The 18290-nt window shown below is 40.3% G+C and overlaps 4 protein-coding genes across 4 annotated transcripts in view; 2 read left to right on the forward strand and 2 right to left on the reverse strand.

Moving 5' to 3' along the window:
- Positions 1 to 3029: 3029 nt before the first annotated feature.
- Positions 3030 to 5595, forward strand: snrpf (small nuclear ribonucleoprotein polypeptide F). The gene is made up of 4 exons (XM_030045878.1): positions 3030 to 3182; positions 3845 to 3970; positions 4710 to 4774; positions 5286 to 5595. Exons 1-4 carry the CDS (start codon positions 3180 to 3182, stop codon positions 5350 to 5352), a joined length of 261 nt encoding a protein of 86 aa, XP_029901738.1. The 5' UTR covers positions 3030 to 3179; the 3' UTR covers positions 5353 to 5595.
- Positions 5596 to 5866: 271 nt separating this feature from the next.
- On the forward strand, positions 5867 to 10832 carry amdhd1 (amidohydrolase domain containing 1). The gene is made up of 9 exons (XM_030045578.1): positions 5867 to 6020; positions 6178 to 6284; positions 6432 to 6496; positions 6596 to 6873; positions 6966 to 7191; positions 7589 to 7713; positions 7811 to 7904; positions 8143 to 8303; positions 10168 to 10832. Exons 1-9 carry the CDS (start codon positions 5884 to 5886, stop codon positions 10271 to 10273), a joined length of 1299 nt encoding a protein of 432 aa, XP_029901438.1. The 5' UTR covers positions 5867 to 5883; the 3' UTR covers positions 10274 to 10832.
- Positions 6949 to 18290, reverse strand: part of LOC115354982 (UPF0577 protein KIAA1324-like) — a 30584-nt gene continuing 19242 nt past the window's right edge. Inside the window, exon 22 of the mRNA XM_030045575.1 lies at positions 6949 to 6959. Within this exon, the coding sequence (XP_029901435.1) occupies positions 6957 to 6959 (3 nt within the window). The 3' untranslated portion in view covers positions 6949 to 6956. The remainder of the gene's footprint in view (positions 6960 to 18290) is intronic.
- On the reverse strand, positions 11007 to 16456 carry LOC115354985 (tetraspanin-9). The gene is made up of 9 exons (XM_030045579.1): positions 16192 to 16456; positions 15065 to 15106; positions 13860 to 13939; positions 13550 to 13741; positions 13092 to 13166; positions 12894 to 12995; positions 11899 to 12030; positions 11662 to 11745; positions 11007 to 11540 (listed from the first exon to the last, which is right to left on the reverse strand). Exons 3-9 carry the CDS (start codon positions 13920 to 13922, stop codon positions 11469 to 11471), a joined length of 720 nt encoding a protein of 239 aa, XP_029901439.1. The 5' UTR covers positions 13923 to 13939; positions 15065 to 15106; positions 16192 to 16456; the 3' UTR covers positions 11007 to 11468.

Consider the following 18290-nt stretch of genomic DNA (forward strand, 5'->3'; position numbering starts at 1 on the left):
CGTTTGGCTGAACCCGACAGAGGTCATTGTTGACAGCATTATTGGTGTCTATGCAAAACCAGTGAAATATGCAAGCCAATAAAGGGCTTTTAATTTCAGTCCTGCTTTCCTCATGGACTCTGTGCCCAACGGTGGCTGCCTAACAGCCCAGAACAAGAACAGGGAGCAACAGGGTGATTGGGATTTCTGACCAAAATATGAACTCGGCAGCTCTTTTGTGCTGTGAAACGCCATTCAGAACTTCCCCAGCTTGTACCATCTGACTTGGAGAAAGTGATGAGCCTTTACAGCGGCTTCTGTCTCAGTCCAAATGAACAACATGGGCCCAAATGAGCAAAAAAACAAACAATGTGTGCAGTGTGCCCCCCTGTGCTCAGTCATGGTACATAAACAGCAACAACTCTGCTAGAAAAATGATATTGTGTGGAGAACGCTTTCTCTCTCTTTCCTGCTCATTTGTCTTGTAAGCTCCACTGATCTCAGCATGGCTCGCGCTTCTCTGTCTGCAGTGTATCAGACCATGACCTGCTTACTGTGAATGTGACCTGAGTCCAGTGAGCACGGAGAACATTCAAACTGCCTCCTCTGCTCTCCCCTCTCCGGCTAGTCCACCTTCAATTATGGTATTATTTCTAGTGAAGCCTGCAAAATAAGAGTAAACTATTAAGAGTCTTAAGTAGGGATGTAGTGGAGCTCCAACACTAAATTAATCCACAATTTTATTTGTAGAATAGAGTATGGTGCTTTTTACTCCACTTTACATGACACTCTATGATGTAAACTAGGAGTATACATTATAGTGTGGAGTATCAACCCGTATTTAAGGAGGGAAAAATATAAATTAATGCAGCAATTAATCATGTACCCTCCCTTTTATGCTCTACTACACTGCTGACCTTAGTCCAAATGTGTGAGACTTGATTTCTCATTTGACTCCCATGCTGTGAGAACTGGAAAACCAGTGGTGGAAAAGGTACTCGAGTACAAGTATGGTTACTTGGTTGAATTTCTCTCGTGTAAAAATCGACTTTAGTAAAAGTAAAAAAAAAAGTCTGATTTAAAATGTGGCCAAAGTAAACATTTTTTTTTTTTAATAAAGGACGAGGGGACAGAGTTCAAGTAAAGGCACATTCCGCTTCACTTCTCTGCAGACTGACTGCTCACTGTGAATGGAACCACGGCTTGTCAGTTTACATCGGCCCAGTTTCTGAAGCAAAATCTGTTCTCTGTACTGGATGTGATTTGAAATATGGTGAAGTACAATAAACTGACTTTTGTAAAGGTACTGACTGAGAAAATACTCAAAGTACACAAAGAAGCTACTCGGTTACAGTAACATGAGCAATTATCATGATTTCTACCCACTTGCCTCTCTGACCACTCGTTTCATGCTCTGCCCCACTTTCTGGACTTTCGCACACAGCGAGGAGGCCGAGGAGTCTCGTGCTCCCCTCACTTCCTGTGGTTCACCTCCTCCACAGGCCCAGTCAGCTTTAACCCGGGTCTGTCAGCTCCACCAGGCAGCGCTCCGCTCTCCTCTGCAGACATCAAAGGGCTGCTCGGCGTCAGACTGGAATGATCTGACTCGAACCGACCTCTGCAACGGAGCTGCCGTCCTGCAAATGATGATATCTAAATGTTTAGGCTGCAGCACTTAAAGAGAGACACACGCTTCAGGCTGGTTTGTGAGCAGTAAAATGTTGACATGCGTACAAATGCATGGACACACGCGAGCACATTCTTTCCCCAGAAGATGCTGCACCCCCCCCTCCCTTAACATACTCCCGTAGCCTCATTGTCATGTCAGCCATGCCAGAACTGACACACTGACTGACTGACTGATTGGTTAATTACACAGAGGGCAGTTCCAAACAAGGGGAAGAAAAACAGGCTAAATGATGTAAGGACATCAGTATTTGAAACATGTGTACAAGGCTCTGGTGCAATTTCAGAGGAATTTTTTTTTTTTTTGACAGAACCCAGCCCTCACTGTAGGAAGTTAGATGTTAGTTTTATTGTGAATATCAGGTTTGAACTTGTCAAATGTGTTAGTAACAGCCCAGCGCTTTAAGACAGAAAAATGAATGAAATCTCCAGACTGTTAGTGCCTGGAGAGAAAGAGCTGCCCAGACAGAGAGCCAGAATGACCCAGATCTGACAGGCGCTGCACCTTTTTCTGCTAAAACAGGTCAGATTTTTTAATTCATGTCACCATACTGAATATATACTGTGTATACCTAAGCAATAGATAAAAAGATCTTTCTATCTATCTATCTATTAGGGGAACCATTCATATATATATATATATATATATATATATATATATATATATATATGAATACACACACACACACACACACACACATACACACACACACACACACACACACACACACAGACAGAGAGAGAGAGAGAGAGACATTTCTTTGAGAACTTCTTATTAATTTGAGAATTTACTATTAGTTGTAGTTTGTAGTTGTAGTTGTAGTTTACTATTGATGTTTACAAACGTTCATAATAAATGAAAAACTATTTCACTTTTTGCATTTTTTTCCCTCTCAGTGTACAAAAAATTAACCAAATGAACCGTGAACTTCAAAACTGAGGTACATATCAAATCATGATTTTACTCTATCTATCTATCTATCTATCTATCTATCTATCTATATGCACATATAATATAATATAATATAATATAATATAATATAATATAATATTTCTCAACCTCAGCCTTTATTTATTCTCGAATGGACATTGAGGTTACCCTCATTTTCAATGCCGTCGAGTTTACAAGCGCATTAAAACAAAAAATAACACATACATACAATAAGAAAATCATTTAAAACAAATACAATCAGAAACACAGTGTTCTGAGAATAAAGTTTTATATAATATAATATAATATAATATAATATAATATAATATAATATAATATAATATAATATAATATAATATAATATAATATAATATAATATAATATAATATTTCCTCTTTCCACTAGGTGGCAGTCTAAAAAAACCTGAAGGTTGCTCACGTCTATTTTGGGTCAAAGTTCGAGGTGTTGCACTTCCGGCTCGGCGGCAAAGCGTGTTGCTCGTATCGGATGCAGACGTTATTGTGACGAAAAGATAGTAAACATTTACGTTAAAACTTTCTCCACAACACAAGCTTGAGTGAAAATGGTGAGTTGAAGTTGCAAATGTCTGTTAGCGGTCGTTTTCTTCCTAGTAGCGCGCAAGTGTATTAGCCTGGTAGCCGGTTAGCATTAGCTACGCTAGCTTCCTATTCATAAGTGCGAGTGAATGAATGAGCCCGTCACCTCCTCGCTGTTCATTTGATTTTACACACAGCAGCGGTGCCATATGCTTTATCAGTACTTACAGTATAATTTCGTCGATGTACTGTGATGTTATGGCGCCTTTAGCCCTGCCTCTGTATGTTGTTTCTGAAATGGAGAGAAAATCATGCCAGAAATCCTTTAAACTTTACAGTTTAATGTGGCAAACCTAGACCAAATCATTTACAATGAAATCACCAGGGATTCGACCAGCTTGGAGAACTGGGTTGCCCTGACCAGCAGCCTCCCTCCTCCAAAATGCATCTACTGGCCGTGAAAGTTGATAGTATTTTTGTCCAAGTAAAGAGTGACTGGCTGATTAAACAGTGGACCGTAACAAGTCAGAAAAAGACTTAATCTGCACTCATGGGTCTGTGTTTTTACATGAGTCACAACTGAGGGATTTGGAATGGGATTTGGCACGATGTTCCCTCCTTACATCCATGGATAATTTTGCTTTGTGAGTTTTTTATGAATGAACTTAATGTTTCATTGTGTTTTCCACAGAGTTTACCTCTGAACCCGAAGCCTTTCCTGAACGGCCTAACAGGCAAGCCGGTGATGGTGAAGCTGAAGTGGGGGATGGAGTACAAGGGCTACCTGGTGTCTGTGGATGGCTACATGAACATGCAGGTGACACGACGCGTATTCTCTACCAGCCCTGATGTGTGCCATCTCTCTTGTACTGATTGACGTTTTGCTGATTGCCATCTGAGACACAACTGTTTGTAATGTGGCATTTCTGATCCACCAGCAGTTTTTAATTTTTTCAGCTTTTGACATTGTAAAGGAAAATGTGCTCATAACCACCTAGACCAGCAAGGATATTGGGGGAAATTTTTCCAATTGGTGCATTTTTAAAGTTTTTGTTTTCAGTTCAGTTTAGTTTCAGTGAGTCTTCAGTTTGCCTTGTTTCAGTTTAGATTTTATTGTTTGAAAATGTTATGTTTTTGTTTAGTTTTTATTAGTTTCAGTATTATTATTCTTATATATATATATTTTTTTGTATAATATGGGGGATGTTTGTCAGAATAGGTATTACAATCCAAATCCAACACTTTATGAAGGCAGTTGACTCTGTCATGTTGACGTTTCAATAAACATCAGAATGCTTGTGCTGACAAATTTGACCAAACCAACAAAGACTAAAACTAAAGGCATTTTCTGTATATTATTATTTCATTTTAATTAGTTTTGTAAGTCCATTATAGTTTGATGTGTGCTTGGACTGTGTTGTCAGTAGTTGTACAGCCTAGAATGTAAACTTGTCTATTCTCCTCTCTCCTTTACTGGACCTTTGTTTCCACCTGGGATTGAACCAGTAAGCCCTTATGTTGACCTTTTGACCTCACAGTGTTCTTCTCACCCACAGCTGGCAAACACAGAAGAGTATGTGGATGGAGCATTGGCGGGTCATCTTGGCGAAGTGCTTATCAGGTAAATCAGTGTTGATATAAATAAATATTCTACACGTTTACACATTGTTTTTCCAAACTCACACCACGGCCGCGACTGGAGAGTCATTTCCCATCACGCATTCTAGAGTGGAAACCCTTTACCTCATTCAAACAGGCAGTGCAGTTGAGATTAGATGTAATTTTCATGAGACCTGACCCAAAAAGTGGCTTCATGTGGACAAAATTACAGAGCATCGTACACAGGCTATAAGAGAATCATATTAACATAAAATGTAAATTAGAGGCCAATACTGAATAGGCCTGTGTGGACGATCAAATCCTGGTAATTCAGTGGATCTGCAGTCAAGGCTAAACTAATCTTAGCGACACAGTATATAGGAAGCTCCTTTTCAGATCAGCCCCAAGATCCCTAAGTAACTGTTACTAATATCTAACTCCTGTACTGTTTATAAGAGATCAGTGATTTTAATATTGACCCACTGCGCTGCTCTGTTCTCCTGTGTGCTAAAAGGTCTGTTTGCTCCCTACAGGTGTAATAATGTCCTGTACATCAGAGGTGTAGAAGAGGAGGAAGAGGATGGAGAAATGAGAGAGTGATGAAAAGATGTTAGTGAGCAGAGAGGAGACTCTGCTCTGTATGAGTGTGCTTGTACTTTTTTCTGTTGGATCCTGTGATTTGTGTTTTCACCATGTGAAACAAATGGATGCTTATGGTTAGGTTGTTTTTCCACACTGTTTTGAAGAGGAGAATTACTTTTTTTTTTTTACTGTATGAGACCAATAGTATGTGATAACATTGTAATACAGACACAGTAAAATAAATATGGTGTCCTTTCTTAAGCTTGTGTGTTGTTTTATATTGGCATGCTATGTTTAATAGCCAAATGTCTGCATTATTTAGAGAAAAAAATCTCTCATAAATCTCTTCCTCCCTTTTAATCATTTGACTGAGCAACTTAGCCAATGAAATAGACCCACCAGTGAGCACCGCCTCTCTATGCACTTTGAACTCTTCTCCTGGTCAAATATTTGCTCATCCCCAAATTGCCGTTTCCACCAGAGTCCCTCTGAGGTAGCAGCGCTGGTTGTGACTTACATTTTGTCCTGCCGCTGTGGATTAATCCCAAAATGTCCAGCAATTACAGACTACTGGTGAAGAATGCCAAGCAGGTGGTTCTTATCTGCAACAATGGGGAAAAGTACCTGACAAAGAATGGGATGCAAAACCTTTGTGTGATTGAAAATGGCAGCATTGTCATTGGAAGGTACGTTTGGAAACTTGAAAAATGACCCAAATTAGTGGAGTGAGAGTTTTGTTACTGAATGTAGACACTTGTACACCCACAAGAGACATTATCAAAGCTTTCTACACACCATATAATTAAATCTGTTACAGGCTAGTAATCTTATAATTTTATCCAGTGATGGGCTGATCAAAGCTGTTGGGCCTGCAGACACCATCAAGACCCAGTATTCAGAAGCGTCTTTTGATGAAGTGATCGATGCCGCAGGGATGTGTGTTGTGCCTGGTGAGTGTCAGCTAAGCAGAAGCAGATCATATTTAAGACCTGCATGCACATGGTATTCATAAAAGTAAAATGTAAAAATCTGTCAATAAAGGAAAAAAAAATTCAGTGATGGACATTGCATGTACTGGATGAACCCTCTTGCTTTAGGGCTGGTTGATGCACATACCCATCCAGTTTGGGCCGGTGACAGGGTGCATGAATTTGCCATGAAGGTAAATCATTACACCAGTATCCATCCACATTTTGACCTCAGCTCTATAAGTGAATAGCTGGACGTACATGTGGTGATGAGATGCACATCATTCCTTCAGCTGGCGGGTGCCACCTACATGGATGTGCATCGGGCCGGTGGAGGGATCCACTTCACTGTGGAGCACACTCGGGCGGCACCAACCTCCCAGCTGCTGGTCTCCCTGACCAACAGGCTGGCTCGGATGCAGCGGGCCGGCACCACCACGGTGGAGTGTAAGAGCGGCTACGGCCTGGAGCTGCAGACCGAGATCAAGATGCTGGAGGTGATAGAGGCGGCCAGACGCACCCTGCCCATCAACATCTCCTCAACGTACTGCGGAGCCCATGCAGTGCCCAAGTACCTCACTAAACTAACATCCATCTGCACGATGACTTTGGCAGTGAAATTCTCATTAAAAGGTAACTGCTGCCTCTCTTTCTCTACTTCAGAGGTAAAACAGCGGCAGAGGCCACAGAGGACGTACTGAAGGTGCAGCTGCCACGGCTCAGACAGCTGATGTCCGCTGGCACTTTGAGGGTGGACAACATTGATGTATTCTGTGAGAAAGGAGTGTTTGACCTGGGCTGTACACGCTCCATCCTGCAGGCCGGCAGAGACATGGGTCTCAACATCAATTTCCATGGAGACGAGCTCCATCCCATGAACTCTGCTCAGGTATCACTTAATGCATCCCTACATCCATATGATTAATGTAAGTCCAAAATTAGAAAAACAAAAATCTGATCTGAAAGAGGGCGCTGTTCTCCGAGCTGAAACAGAACTAAAGCTGTCTAAGAGTTTCTCACAATGGCAGATGATGGAAGAAGTGTAGACCACCTCCAACATGTTTGTCCTCTAAGAACGCCATTGACCAATGATTAATGTCAATTGTTTATCGTAATTATAATGAGGTTATAGTAAAATTGTTCTGTTGGTGTTAAAAAATTCAACACATGGCATGGTTTATCAGGTCTTCGAGGTGAGGAGATGTTACAAGTGCAGTAAAGTTTGCTCACTAACTTGTGTATCCTCTGTGTGTGTGTGTGTGTGTGTGTGTGTGTGTGTGTGTTAGTTGGGGGCAGAGCTCGGAGCCTTAGCCATCAGTCACCTGGAGGAGGTCACAGATGAGGGCATCGCTGCCATGGCAGCCGCAAAAACTGCTGCTGTCCTTCTGCCGACTACAGCCTATATTCTACGGTATTGTCACAGACCACACACACACACACACACACACACACACCTCTACACAGTGTTTAAGGCAGTGTGTTAAGCAATAATCGTTGTGTGTGTCCAGGCTGCCCCAGCCTCGGGCCAGGGACATGTTGGAGGCTGGAGTAATTGTGGCCCTAGGGAGTGACTTCAACCCTAACGCCTACTGCTGCTCCATGGTGAGTTCAACAGGAGGGTGTGTGTATGTGTGTGAGGTGTGGAGGATGTCAGGATGAGGTGGCAGGTGGACATGTGTTGTTGTGGCATTAGGAGTTATGATGCAAAGGTGAGAGCGCAGTGACAGCGGTTGGTTAAAATTATAATTCCAGTTTGTGCTCATCAAACTCAGCGTCTCTCCTGATGTTTCCCTGCCCTTTCTGTCTGCCTCTCCTCTCTCCATCCTCTCTGCTTCCTCAGCCAATGGTCATGCACCTGGCCTGTGTCAACATGAGGATGTCCATGCCTGAGGCTCTGGCTGCGGCCACCATCAACGCGGCCTATGCCCTCGGGCGCTCCCACACACATGGCTCCCTGGAGGTGAACAAACATGGAGATCTGCTGGTCCTTAACACCTCAAGGTAAACCAGCAGCATGGAAGAACTCAGGGACCAGAGGACATTCATTTCTCTGTGCCATATGTAGTATACAGTATTTTTTCTATGATGATTTTAACGAGGGTGGCACAGTTAATTGTATATTATTGAAAATCACAATATGACCAAATGCAATATCCAAAATACCATTATAAGGGAAGTATTGTGGTGGTACAGAAAACATTTGTTTGGTACAGATTCAGCAATCATTTTAAGAGCCTTTCCTGTATCCCTGTATGCCTGAAGAAGGTCTATGACCGAAAGCTTGCAGTAAATTTTGATATGCACAGTGTTTGAGTGTGCGGTTGCTGTTTTTGTAATCTTTATCCTTAAGTTCAGCTCCAGCACCTTTTCTAAGCATATTGCTTACGGATGAGCGGTGGCTTTTTCTCACTGTCTTGAAGAGCCTTTCCTGTGAAAATTAAGATGATTCAAAAATGATTGTTCACACTGAAATTGTGAATTGTGTGCAATCTCAATATCTATCAAAATAATTTTACTGTTTTTATCATTCAGCTCTAGTGACTAAGGATAAGTAGGGCTAAAGTAAAATCAGTCACTGGAGTACAGCATATAGTTTCAATTTTTTTTTTAAAGTTAATACTGTATATATGTATATATATATATATATATATATATTTTTAAAAATATTTTGTGGCATGCTAACAGTTTATTGTGAAGAGTGACAGGAATGATATGGGGTGAGGTGGGGGTGGCACTGGACTTGGACCAGAATGTCACAGTTACGTCGTATGTGTCTAAGCCAAACGAGCCATCAGGATGCCCCAGATGTTGTGTTTTTATGTACAGCGGCCGTTCCAATTCATGGAAAAATACAGAACCCAGAATGAAGTAAATGTAAAGTGGAATATTCATCTGTAGAAAGCATTATTAACCATTATTAATTGCTTCCATTCATGAACTTGTATTTATAAAAGGGGCAAACTGTTACAAATCACCCTGTATATTTTACTCACAGCAACATTTACCATCAGGCCACATAGGGTTAGTCGGGGTAATGATGTCACTCACTGGCAGGCAGACATGCAAGATTAGGATGCATATGATAACTTTATTCATACAGCACCTTTCTGTAACAATTTATCCAAGGTGCAGAGTTATATACAGTATAACTCATCTCAAGTTAACAGACAGGATTTCAATCTCTGCCCCCACTAGTGAATTATTTACTGCAAAGCACAACTCATAATTCAACCTTGTATTGAGTGCACTTCATTAAACACACAACAGAGGGCTCACACATTTCACATTAAAATGAACGGCCAATGAGAGCACACTGATCTTTTACTGTGAAGTGTTTGGAGCCCTCATCTGGATATTTAATGAAGTGCAAAGATTACAGCTTGAGCTGATGTTTCATTAGGGAGTTCAATGTTGTTGTCGCTCCCAGGAATACATAAATAATAACTGATTAACCGTGTAATCCTGAATGGTTGTAATTCTGACTGAAATGGATGATGTCAGCAGACATGTAGCTCATGGCAACAGTCGCCATCAGGAGATACAATAGTTGCCTCTTAAATTCTGGGTAGGACATAACTATAATTATTGTATATTTGCAACTGAACTATGATTGTCTGAATGACTGAGCATGATAAAGGCCACACAGCATCACAGTGTGCAAATCTGTCTGTCATCACATTTTTAAATCAGTGCTGTGACATCATTACGCCGGCTACAACTATGTGCACAGGGATCTTATTCTTACTGAGTGGTTTGGCAGTTTATTCCTTATTTGGTTAACTACATGCAACATATGTGTGTGTGTGTGTGTCTGTGTGAAGTAGTCATATGTGAAACAGACCTCTTCCCTTGTGGTTTACTGCAGATGGGAACATCTGATCTACCAACTGGGAGGACACCAGGAGCTCATCCGTTACGTTGTCATCAAAGGCAATATTGTTTATGACAACGACAAAACCATGGACTTCTAACCAGAGAAAAGAAACTCCCTGCTCTCTGCAGCCAACTTCATGATTAGTGAACATGTGAACAGCTCAGTCAGCCATGGATTCAGAGTAGTTAGAGTCGCTTATCAGTCAAGTTTTTTGGAGATGTGAAGTTAATATTAACCTGCAAAATCAGCTGCCCAGTTGAGGTCACTGGAACAGGATTATGTGCAACTGCAGGCTCATGAATCAATAATGTAACAGTATGCTCCAGAAACCTTTTTTTGGAGATGAATATGTAACTTGTTTATAAGTTGTTTGCAACATTGCAGTATACATTTGTCTCAGGATTAGTTTCCAACCATTCTCTCCTGTAATGTCCTGTCTGTCTTTCTTCTCCACTCAACAGAACTTGCCCTCTCCATGCCCTCTCCTTCAATTGGTCAATAAAGCTCATTATAGGTCAACTTTTCAGTTACTGAATGAACACTGTAAGCAGAGGAATTTCATTATCTCCTCAGAAACAGGTGGAATGTTTGCCTTCTCAAGGAATCAAAGAGTTTTTTGATTGGACTGATTTGACCTATGTTTCATTGTGCAGGGAGATGGGTGCTCACTTTGCCTTTATCAGTGCAACCAAATGCTGGTGTTTGAAAGTTGGGGTGAAAGCAGATACCAAAACTAAAGTAAAGATTTTAAGAGCAAAAGAAAAAACACTACAGGTCAATCTGTAAATTATTACTCATTAGGCGTCATTACTCTCAACTGAGACAATGTATTAAAACATTCACGAGAGACTAATCTCTGCTTTTATTGAACATATCTTCGTACACAATGCTTGTTGTAAATAAATGCATACACTGTATTATTCCAAAGGCATGGCTTTTAAACAATGAACTAATGTTCCCTTTATCCTTCTTTCCAGGTGTTTAAGTCTATTCTCTTTGTTCAATTCTCAAATACAAATCTTTTAAATAAAAACTCTGGTTATAGTAAAAGAAATGCATAAGAAATGCTAGTTCAAAGACTATTCACAACAATATATGGGTGCACAGATGAGGAATGCAAGATAAAAAGCTGTTGTGGCATGCACTACAAGGATGTGGCTTATTTTTACTATAAACATATGGTGAGGGTAAAGCCAAAGCAAAGAAAAGAAATCTTGGGTTGGGAAGGGAATGAGATGAAATGAAATGAAACAGTATGTGAGTGTGTTTGTGAGAAAAAGAAATTAATCCAGTCAAGCTTCGTACTTCTTGCCTGCTCGGTGGATCTGTTGGTAAAGCGTCATTGAGAAAGCCATACCAAGGAGCTGGAAAAATAAAGTGACACTGAATTAAAAGAAAATGTCATCAGAATGTATAGTTGTTTGGTGTATATGTAAGCATCCTATCCAGAGTTTGGGTAGAAGTGTGCCTCTGACAGCTGCTTACCTGTATGACCAACACACACATAGCAATGGTTCCCAGGAGGTGTTTATTGTCATCCAGCCACTCCTCTACCTTCTCATAGCAACCCTGAAAACACACCATAACAACAGTAAGAATAAGGGAAGGAGGCAGATTTGTACTTTCAAACATCACAACACATTCAGTCAGAGGTCTAAGCAACACATGTGACTTGTAATTGCTTTAATATGAGTTCATACAGACACACGAACACACACTGACCCGTGTCCAGAAGGCATTGGAGGCGTTGCGCCCGCAGCCCGGGAAAACCTCCTGGCAGCAGCGGTCAGGAACAACCTTCTCCTGCAGGGCTGCATGCCAGTCAGTGTGACTCATCACCCCACAACACCGCCACTGGTACACAGGCAGGAAATGGGAGGGGGGATTATAATTATAACAATAAGAAGCTTTATTTAAATTGCAGTTTGTCTGAAAGCTGAATTTGCAAAGTGCAAGTCATTTGGTCTTATATTTCACACTGAAATTCTGTTTTTCTTCAAACAAGGTAAAATAAATCTGCCCATGGGATGAGATAATCTAATTTGTTTCCAATGCTAATCAACTTGTTTCCAAATTTTGTCATTTTCTTAGTATTAGTGGGCTGGTCTGCCTTACTCTGCCTTGTTTCAACACTTGTTCCCAGAGAAATTCCTGAATCAAATGAAAATGCAATGGAAACAACTGAGATTATCGCATTCCTCCTGTCAGATTTTATAAATTTGTTTTAACAGAGTATGAGACCAAATGACTTCTCACGATGGAGACTTATGCAGTGTAAAATATATAGGGAGGAGAAGAGTGCAATTTAAAAGGCACTTCAGAGGTAATGGGGTAGAATAAAATAAAATATTCTGAAATTGGCAGGAGGGGTATGCTAATCCAAAGGAGTTATAGTTTTCCATTTAAAAAAGCTCACATGTAGCTCCTTTACTACATCCTTGATTTCTGGACCAGAGTTGTATTGGTGTTCAGCGTGATGTATTTTAGTGGATGTGCAGAATGTCAACAAGGAAAAAATCAATCTATGAATGAACATTATTCTTCACAACATCAAATATCACAATATGTTAAATGGAACAACAATTTCTTTCTGTGTTCACTTTCAAACCTTCTCAGGAATCAAATTTATTTTCCATACTTTCCTAGACCTGCGTCAGCACTGTGTGTTATGGTGGTGGTTGTTTGTGTGAATGTGTGTGAGTGTGTGTGTGGCATACCTCTGTCTGTATTGTATTCCATGCGTTCCTCAGGCCAGCATTGTCATCTGTGTTGTACAGCACCAGCCCTTCTTTCAGGTCCTGTCTGGCATTAGCACTCACCTGAGGACACACAGGTGGATCATGGGATATGTAGGCACACCAATATGCCGGCAGGGCCATCATAAATTAATCTGACTCATGCTTACACAGTCCTACCTTGTCTGTGTAGACGAAGAACAGAATAAGGAGGATAAGTTCAGCCAGAAGGATGATCAACAGAACGATGAAAAACTGTGGAGAAAAAAGGAGGGAGAGTGCTGGGTGGTTAGGAGATTTGTGTTGCTTGTATTATAAATATGGAGGATACACTACTTGATTTGTGAGATATGGGCTTCCTAATTGAAAACTTTGTTCACATCGGCTGTCAGATATTAAATACTGCTTAGCATCTCAAGGTTTAGTGATGGGCCCTAATTTCTCTGACTTCCTGAACTCTGACTCCACCATCAAAGACAAACCCCAACACCTCCATACCATTGATCTGAACCTTTCCTATGTTTATAAATTGTACATGACATGAACGCAGCACAACTGAAGTATACACCTAAACTAAAACTGATGTGTAAACAAAAAAACACTACAGTGATGCATCATTGGGTTTGGAGTAAACATACACTCAGCAGCAGGCACTTGTTCTCCTTGATGGCACCCAGGCAACCGAGGAAACCAGTCACCATGACGACGGTGCCGAGGGTGATGATGAGGTTGGCGGCAGACAGTGATGGGAATGAGGGCGACAGGGTGGCAAAGCTGCCCTGGGACACCGACAGCCAAACCCCGACACCCAGCAAACCGCACCCACCCAACTGGAACACAGACAGGAAACTTGTTGATTTGCTGATAAGTAACTGCATCTGTTGGTCTAATGATCTAACTAAACTGCTTTCTCTGACAGACTGTGTGTGGAAGCCAGTGTTTAGTTACCCAGAAGAGCAGGTTGAAGAGGAAGAGCATGTACTTCACGCAGCAGATGCAGCCACGAGCCATGATTTATCTGATAGGCACTGCAAAAGACGAATTTATGATGTTGGCTGATTAGCTCATTTCCTCAAGTTCAACATAAAACCACAGTATCTGCTGAGACTTATCACTGAGTGAGGTCTCTCATACAGACTGACTTCAAAACAGAAAATGTATGAGAGTATAGTGAATACAAATGCAAATATCAGCCCTGTACAAAGATGGAACTGAGAGTAAACCTAGAAAAGCTCACTCACTTACCCATCGTTTGATTTACCGAGTGGAGATTATGCTTTTTAGCAGTAACCAGGATCAAAGTGATGAAATTACAGTCTAGTAAGGCAATGAATTTATTTTAGGGTACACTTATTAGCTATTCATTAATTTTCATTGGTGTATTAGTAATTTATTGGTTCGGTATTTGTCAATATTAACGGCTTACTAGCTCCTCATTTTGCATGGCTTATTCTACACACAACTAACTATTGGTTGGGAATTTTTCTCAATAAGCCCATAATTATGTAATTTCCTGCAAAGGATTAATAAAATATCATTCATTCAATTAATGCTTACTAATGGCTAGTAAGTGGTTACAGCTGAATTGAACCCTTTATATCATTTGCTCAGCATGGGTCTACTGAGGAACTAATTAGAGAAGTTTCTCTCCTGTGTTAAGACTTAATTAATCATCTCTATTCATGTCAAACTAAACAGAAGTACAGATGCTAACTTATCCAATTAACTTTAAAAAAGTCATTACTCAGAATTTGGTCCCCTTTCTTGTGCCAACCTAATAATGACACGGTTAAACATTTACTCACACAAACAGGTTCCCTGTATCCAGGGCTTTCAAAGTGAGGTCAGGGGATAATAAAGTAAATATAAATACAGAAATAAATAAAGGTAAATAATAGCTAGATGGTTATATCAAAGGAAATAATAATAATAATAATAATAATGAGTGGCTAATATGTGTACCCTAAAATAAAGTGTTGCCTTTTTTCGTATTAGTGGTTGTTTGCCATAACAACATCATAAACTGAAAGTCATATTTTGTTTACCACTACATAATTGGTCATACAGTGATGACGCAAATGAGCTATTTTTCTTCCTGGAGAGTTACACAGTCTTGTTTCATCCACACCACTCCAAGACTGGGATAAACTTACCACTTTAACAAGCGGATGAACTGAGACAGTCACGTGATGTACCTGCGATGCAAAGTGTAAACAAGACACTTTTACAATATGCAATGCAATATGTCTGTATTAGCCTATTATTATTATGTTTATAATGCGACAAATCCTATCGAATGACAGTTGGACTGTCTCACTGACAAAGTAAAGCCTTTTGCTTGAACTGTTGTGATAATAGTTTATTCTAATTTCAGTTCTGATGAACAGGTATTATCCAACCCTGCTTCTATCAGTTAAAAAATGTCAAGGTAAAGCCTTTTTGTCTTTAGCTGATCTGAAGGACGTCATGATCTATGCAATCATTTCTTGTTACACTACTGTAACTCATTTAATGTCAAGGTAAAGCCTTTTTGTCTTTAGCTGATCAGAGTAGAGTGAGTGCATCGTTGCAGTTGCAGCCTCTTTACACTGGCTCAGAGTACAGCTCAGCATTGATTTTCAAGTGTGATTACTCACTTTCAGAGCAACGGTCTGACAGCAGATTAAACTGCAGATCCTTTAACACCGTATGAACAAAAGCCTTATAGAGATGCTCTATGCCACTGGCTATCCCTAAACCAAAACTAAAATCGTCAGGGGCTGGGCCTTTTTCCAATTATACCCCCTATGTCTCAGAAGTAACCTGCCTGAAAAAACAAAAAACAAAACAAAACATCACAGGCAGACTAAACTCTTAACCAACTTTTACGATATCAATTTGTGAAGATGTTTTGTATTTGAAATTTAGTCATCACTGGTCGTCTTAAACAGGAGGACCACTGTTCATTTCAGGTCTTTGTAACTGTTTGGATAAAGTGCTTTACAATCCGGCTGCAGTTATTATTAGTGTTATTATCACGTCGTGACGTCACTGGACTCAACTCAACGGTCTGTGGTTTAACAAAACTTAAAACCCTTTCAACTTTAAAAGGCAAAACTACGCGCACTGATTTATTTTACACATATGTATTCCCTCACCATAACAACACGTATGATAGTCTATTTGTTGTCTATTGACCAAATACAACCAAATACTTCTGAGCTGCAGAGGCCATGCCTGTTTTCATTGTCGTGCCCTCGGAAATGAGAGAAGGGAGAAAAAAAGAGGAATAGTTTCGTACCGTGGGGCTACGCACTGGAGCTCCTCATCCTTGTGTCAGATCAAGTTTCTACCGCAGAAACTTCCTCATGCCGAGGTACGCTGCTCTCTCAAACTGCGGGTCCCGATAGAAATACAGAAAACGGCTGGTTTTTGGGCGCTAAGTTGGCTAACTTTGAAGTTTCGTCGATGGCTGGTGAGGAGGAGGAGGAGGAGGATATTTTCTTTGGAGAGGGCGGAACTGGAGCGGAGCACAAAACTCGGTGCTGGAGGCGTGACGGCGGCGGAGGCTCTGGCAGGGGGGAAAGGCTGAAAAATTTGGCTGCGTCAAAGTAGCAAAGTGCTTTTTTTTTTTTTAAAGACTGGCAAGATTAAAGGCAACATACAAGCTGCACGGGCGGTTTCTTTCTCTCACAGGAAGTTAATGTGTGTCGTTGCGAGTGCTAGCTCATTAGCCGACTGCCAAATGTAACACCTGTGTCCTTAATTAGGCTTCACGCGACTGTTATAGTGCATCTATATTGAATTAAAAACTTGACTATAATAGCGTTTCCGTTTCATATCAGTACAGTGTTATGAAACGGAAACGTTCAAATAAAACTAAACTATTACTGTTGGTGCACATGCAGCAACGACTGAAATGTATTTGCTATTGTGTTTAAATAATAAGTTTTACAATGTGTGCTTACTATATTACAGAGTAACCTAACCATTTAACTCCACTCATGGGAACTTTTGCGCCTTGTAAATATTGAATTATTGTTATTTATGCGACGTTTTCTTAGCCAACCTATCTTAGTCTTTTAAAAGATTTCTTTTAATGCATGACTTGGCTGTGTATCTCTTGATATTCAAATAACATTAAACAAATCTGTAAACAACAACAAACCATCGTTGAGACCAAAATAATGTTTTCAGTCCAGAAATCTGTAGATTTTTATGTTTGTTTGTTTATTTATTTAGCAAGGCAGTTATACTTCTACACCTATGAAGGCCTATAAGTGCAGGGTGGCAGGATAAATTATTCCTACGCTGGCCCAAAGGCCTTTTGCCCTATAAATATCTTGAATAGGCCCAAGTTTGTTGAATATTTTCAGTAGCCTACCATTGTTAAGGCAGCATTTAGTTCCTACTACTGCTGTTTCACACTTGGAAACTAGAATAACAACCTATTTAATTAAAGCTTTCAGCATCATAATAATCCTGTCTTAAAGCGATCAGAGTAATATCTGTAGTAGCCAAATCAACACCTACATTAGTGCATAAGTTGCAATAGTGGAGCGCCCTCTAGAGGAGAGTAGTGGCACAGCGCCTACATGAACGTGAGTGCGCTCTGCCACCACCTGATGACACTGTTATATTATACATTAGATGGAGGACAGGGAAACCTGTCCATCAGGACCAGGGCTGAGATCTGAACCTTGGATCCTCTGGTCTTCCACACCAGCAGCCCCTGACGAAAATTATATTTATAGTGGTCAGATTGAATGTATACAATGTATGTTCATGTTCTTATGTTTGGGACATCCCTCCACAGAAAAAAAGAATATTTCTTCATGGTATGTCATGGTGATAAATATGAGGCTTTTTCAGATATTTTGTCTTTCTTTTAATGGCCGATAGGGGCTGACAGATCACAAGTCAATGTAAAAAATATTATCCACAGGACTATTTAGTTAACAGCAAATGGATATGGAGCTTCAGTTGTTTCTTTGTGTAATTTACCTAAGTATTATAAAAGAAAAACATTATAGAGATAGAAATAATCAATAGAGAAACAGTGGAGAAGTTCGGTTGACTGAAAGATGATGGTAAGAAGCATTTAAAAAAACATGTTTGACAGTCAGCAGTTAATAAACATAGAATATTTGAACTCAGATCATGTAATATTTGTATGTTGTGCATTTGTCCTGAATCACTAATGACATGTCCTATTTTTACAATTCATAATGTAAAAATGGGGAGGGGGTGGGGGGGGTCCTGGGATGTACTGAGGGTCTTACTTTGGTGATGCTGGGTTTGTGAGGCTATGGAAGATCTAATGTCTTGTTTTGTCTTGTTTTGACTGCAGGAGTGTCAACTTTACTCTCAGTTCCATCTTTGTACAGGGCTGATATTTGC

The sequence above is a fragment of the Myripristis murdjan genome, chromosome 23 (genome assembly GCF_902150065.1).
Source record: "Myripristis murdjan chromosome 23, fMyrMur1.1, whole genome shotgun sequence".
NCBI classification, from domain to species: Eukaryota; Metazoa; Chordata; class Actinopteri; order Holocentriformes; family Holocentridae; genus Myripristis; species Myripristis murdjan.

What these genes read in the sequence shown, in the direction of transcription:
- LOC115354985 (XM_030045579.1), bottom strand. Translation starts at nt 13,922, where the DNA reads ATGGCTCGTGGCTGCATCTGCTGCGTGAAGTACATGCTCTTCCTCTTC. An exon ending in TCTTCAACCTGCTCTTCTGG is followed by an intron (nt 13,742 to 13,859) that starts GTAACTAAACAC and finishes TCTGTGTTCCAG; the next exon opens with TTGGGTGGGTGCGGTTTGCT. An exon ending in TCTTCGTCTACACAGACAAG is followed by an intron (nt 12,996 to 13,091) that starts GTAGGACTGTGT and finishes GTGTGTCCTCAG; the next exon opens with GTGAGTGCTAATGCCAGACA.
- snrpf (XM_030045878.1), top strand. An exon ending in ATGGCTACATGAACATGCAG is followed by an intron (nt 3,971 to 4,709) that starts GTGACACGACGC and finishes TCTCACCCACAG; the next exon opens with CTGGCAAACACAGAAGAGTA. An exon ending in CTTGGCGAAGTGCTTATCAG is followed by an intron (nt 4,775 to 5,285) that starts GTAAATCAGTGT and finishes TGCTCCCTACAG; the next exon opens with GTGTAATAATGTCCTGTACA.
- amdhd1 (XM_030045578.1), top strand. Translation starts at nt 5,884, where the DNA reads ATGTCCAGCAATTACAGACTACTGGTGAAGAATGCCAAGCAGGTGGTT. An exon ending in ACTACAGCCTATATTCTACG is followed by an intron (nt 7,714 to 7,810) that starts GTATTGTCACAG and finishes GTGTGTGTCCAG; the next exon opens with GCTGCCCCAGCCTCGGGCCA. An exon ending in CTGGTCCTTAACACCTCAAG is followed by an intron (nt 8,304 to 10,167) that starts GTAAACCAGCAG and finishes GGTTTACTGCAG; the next exon opens with ATGGGAACATCTGATCTACC.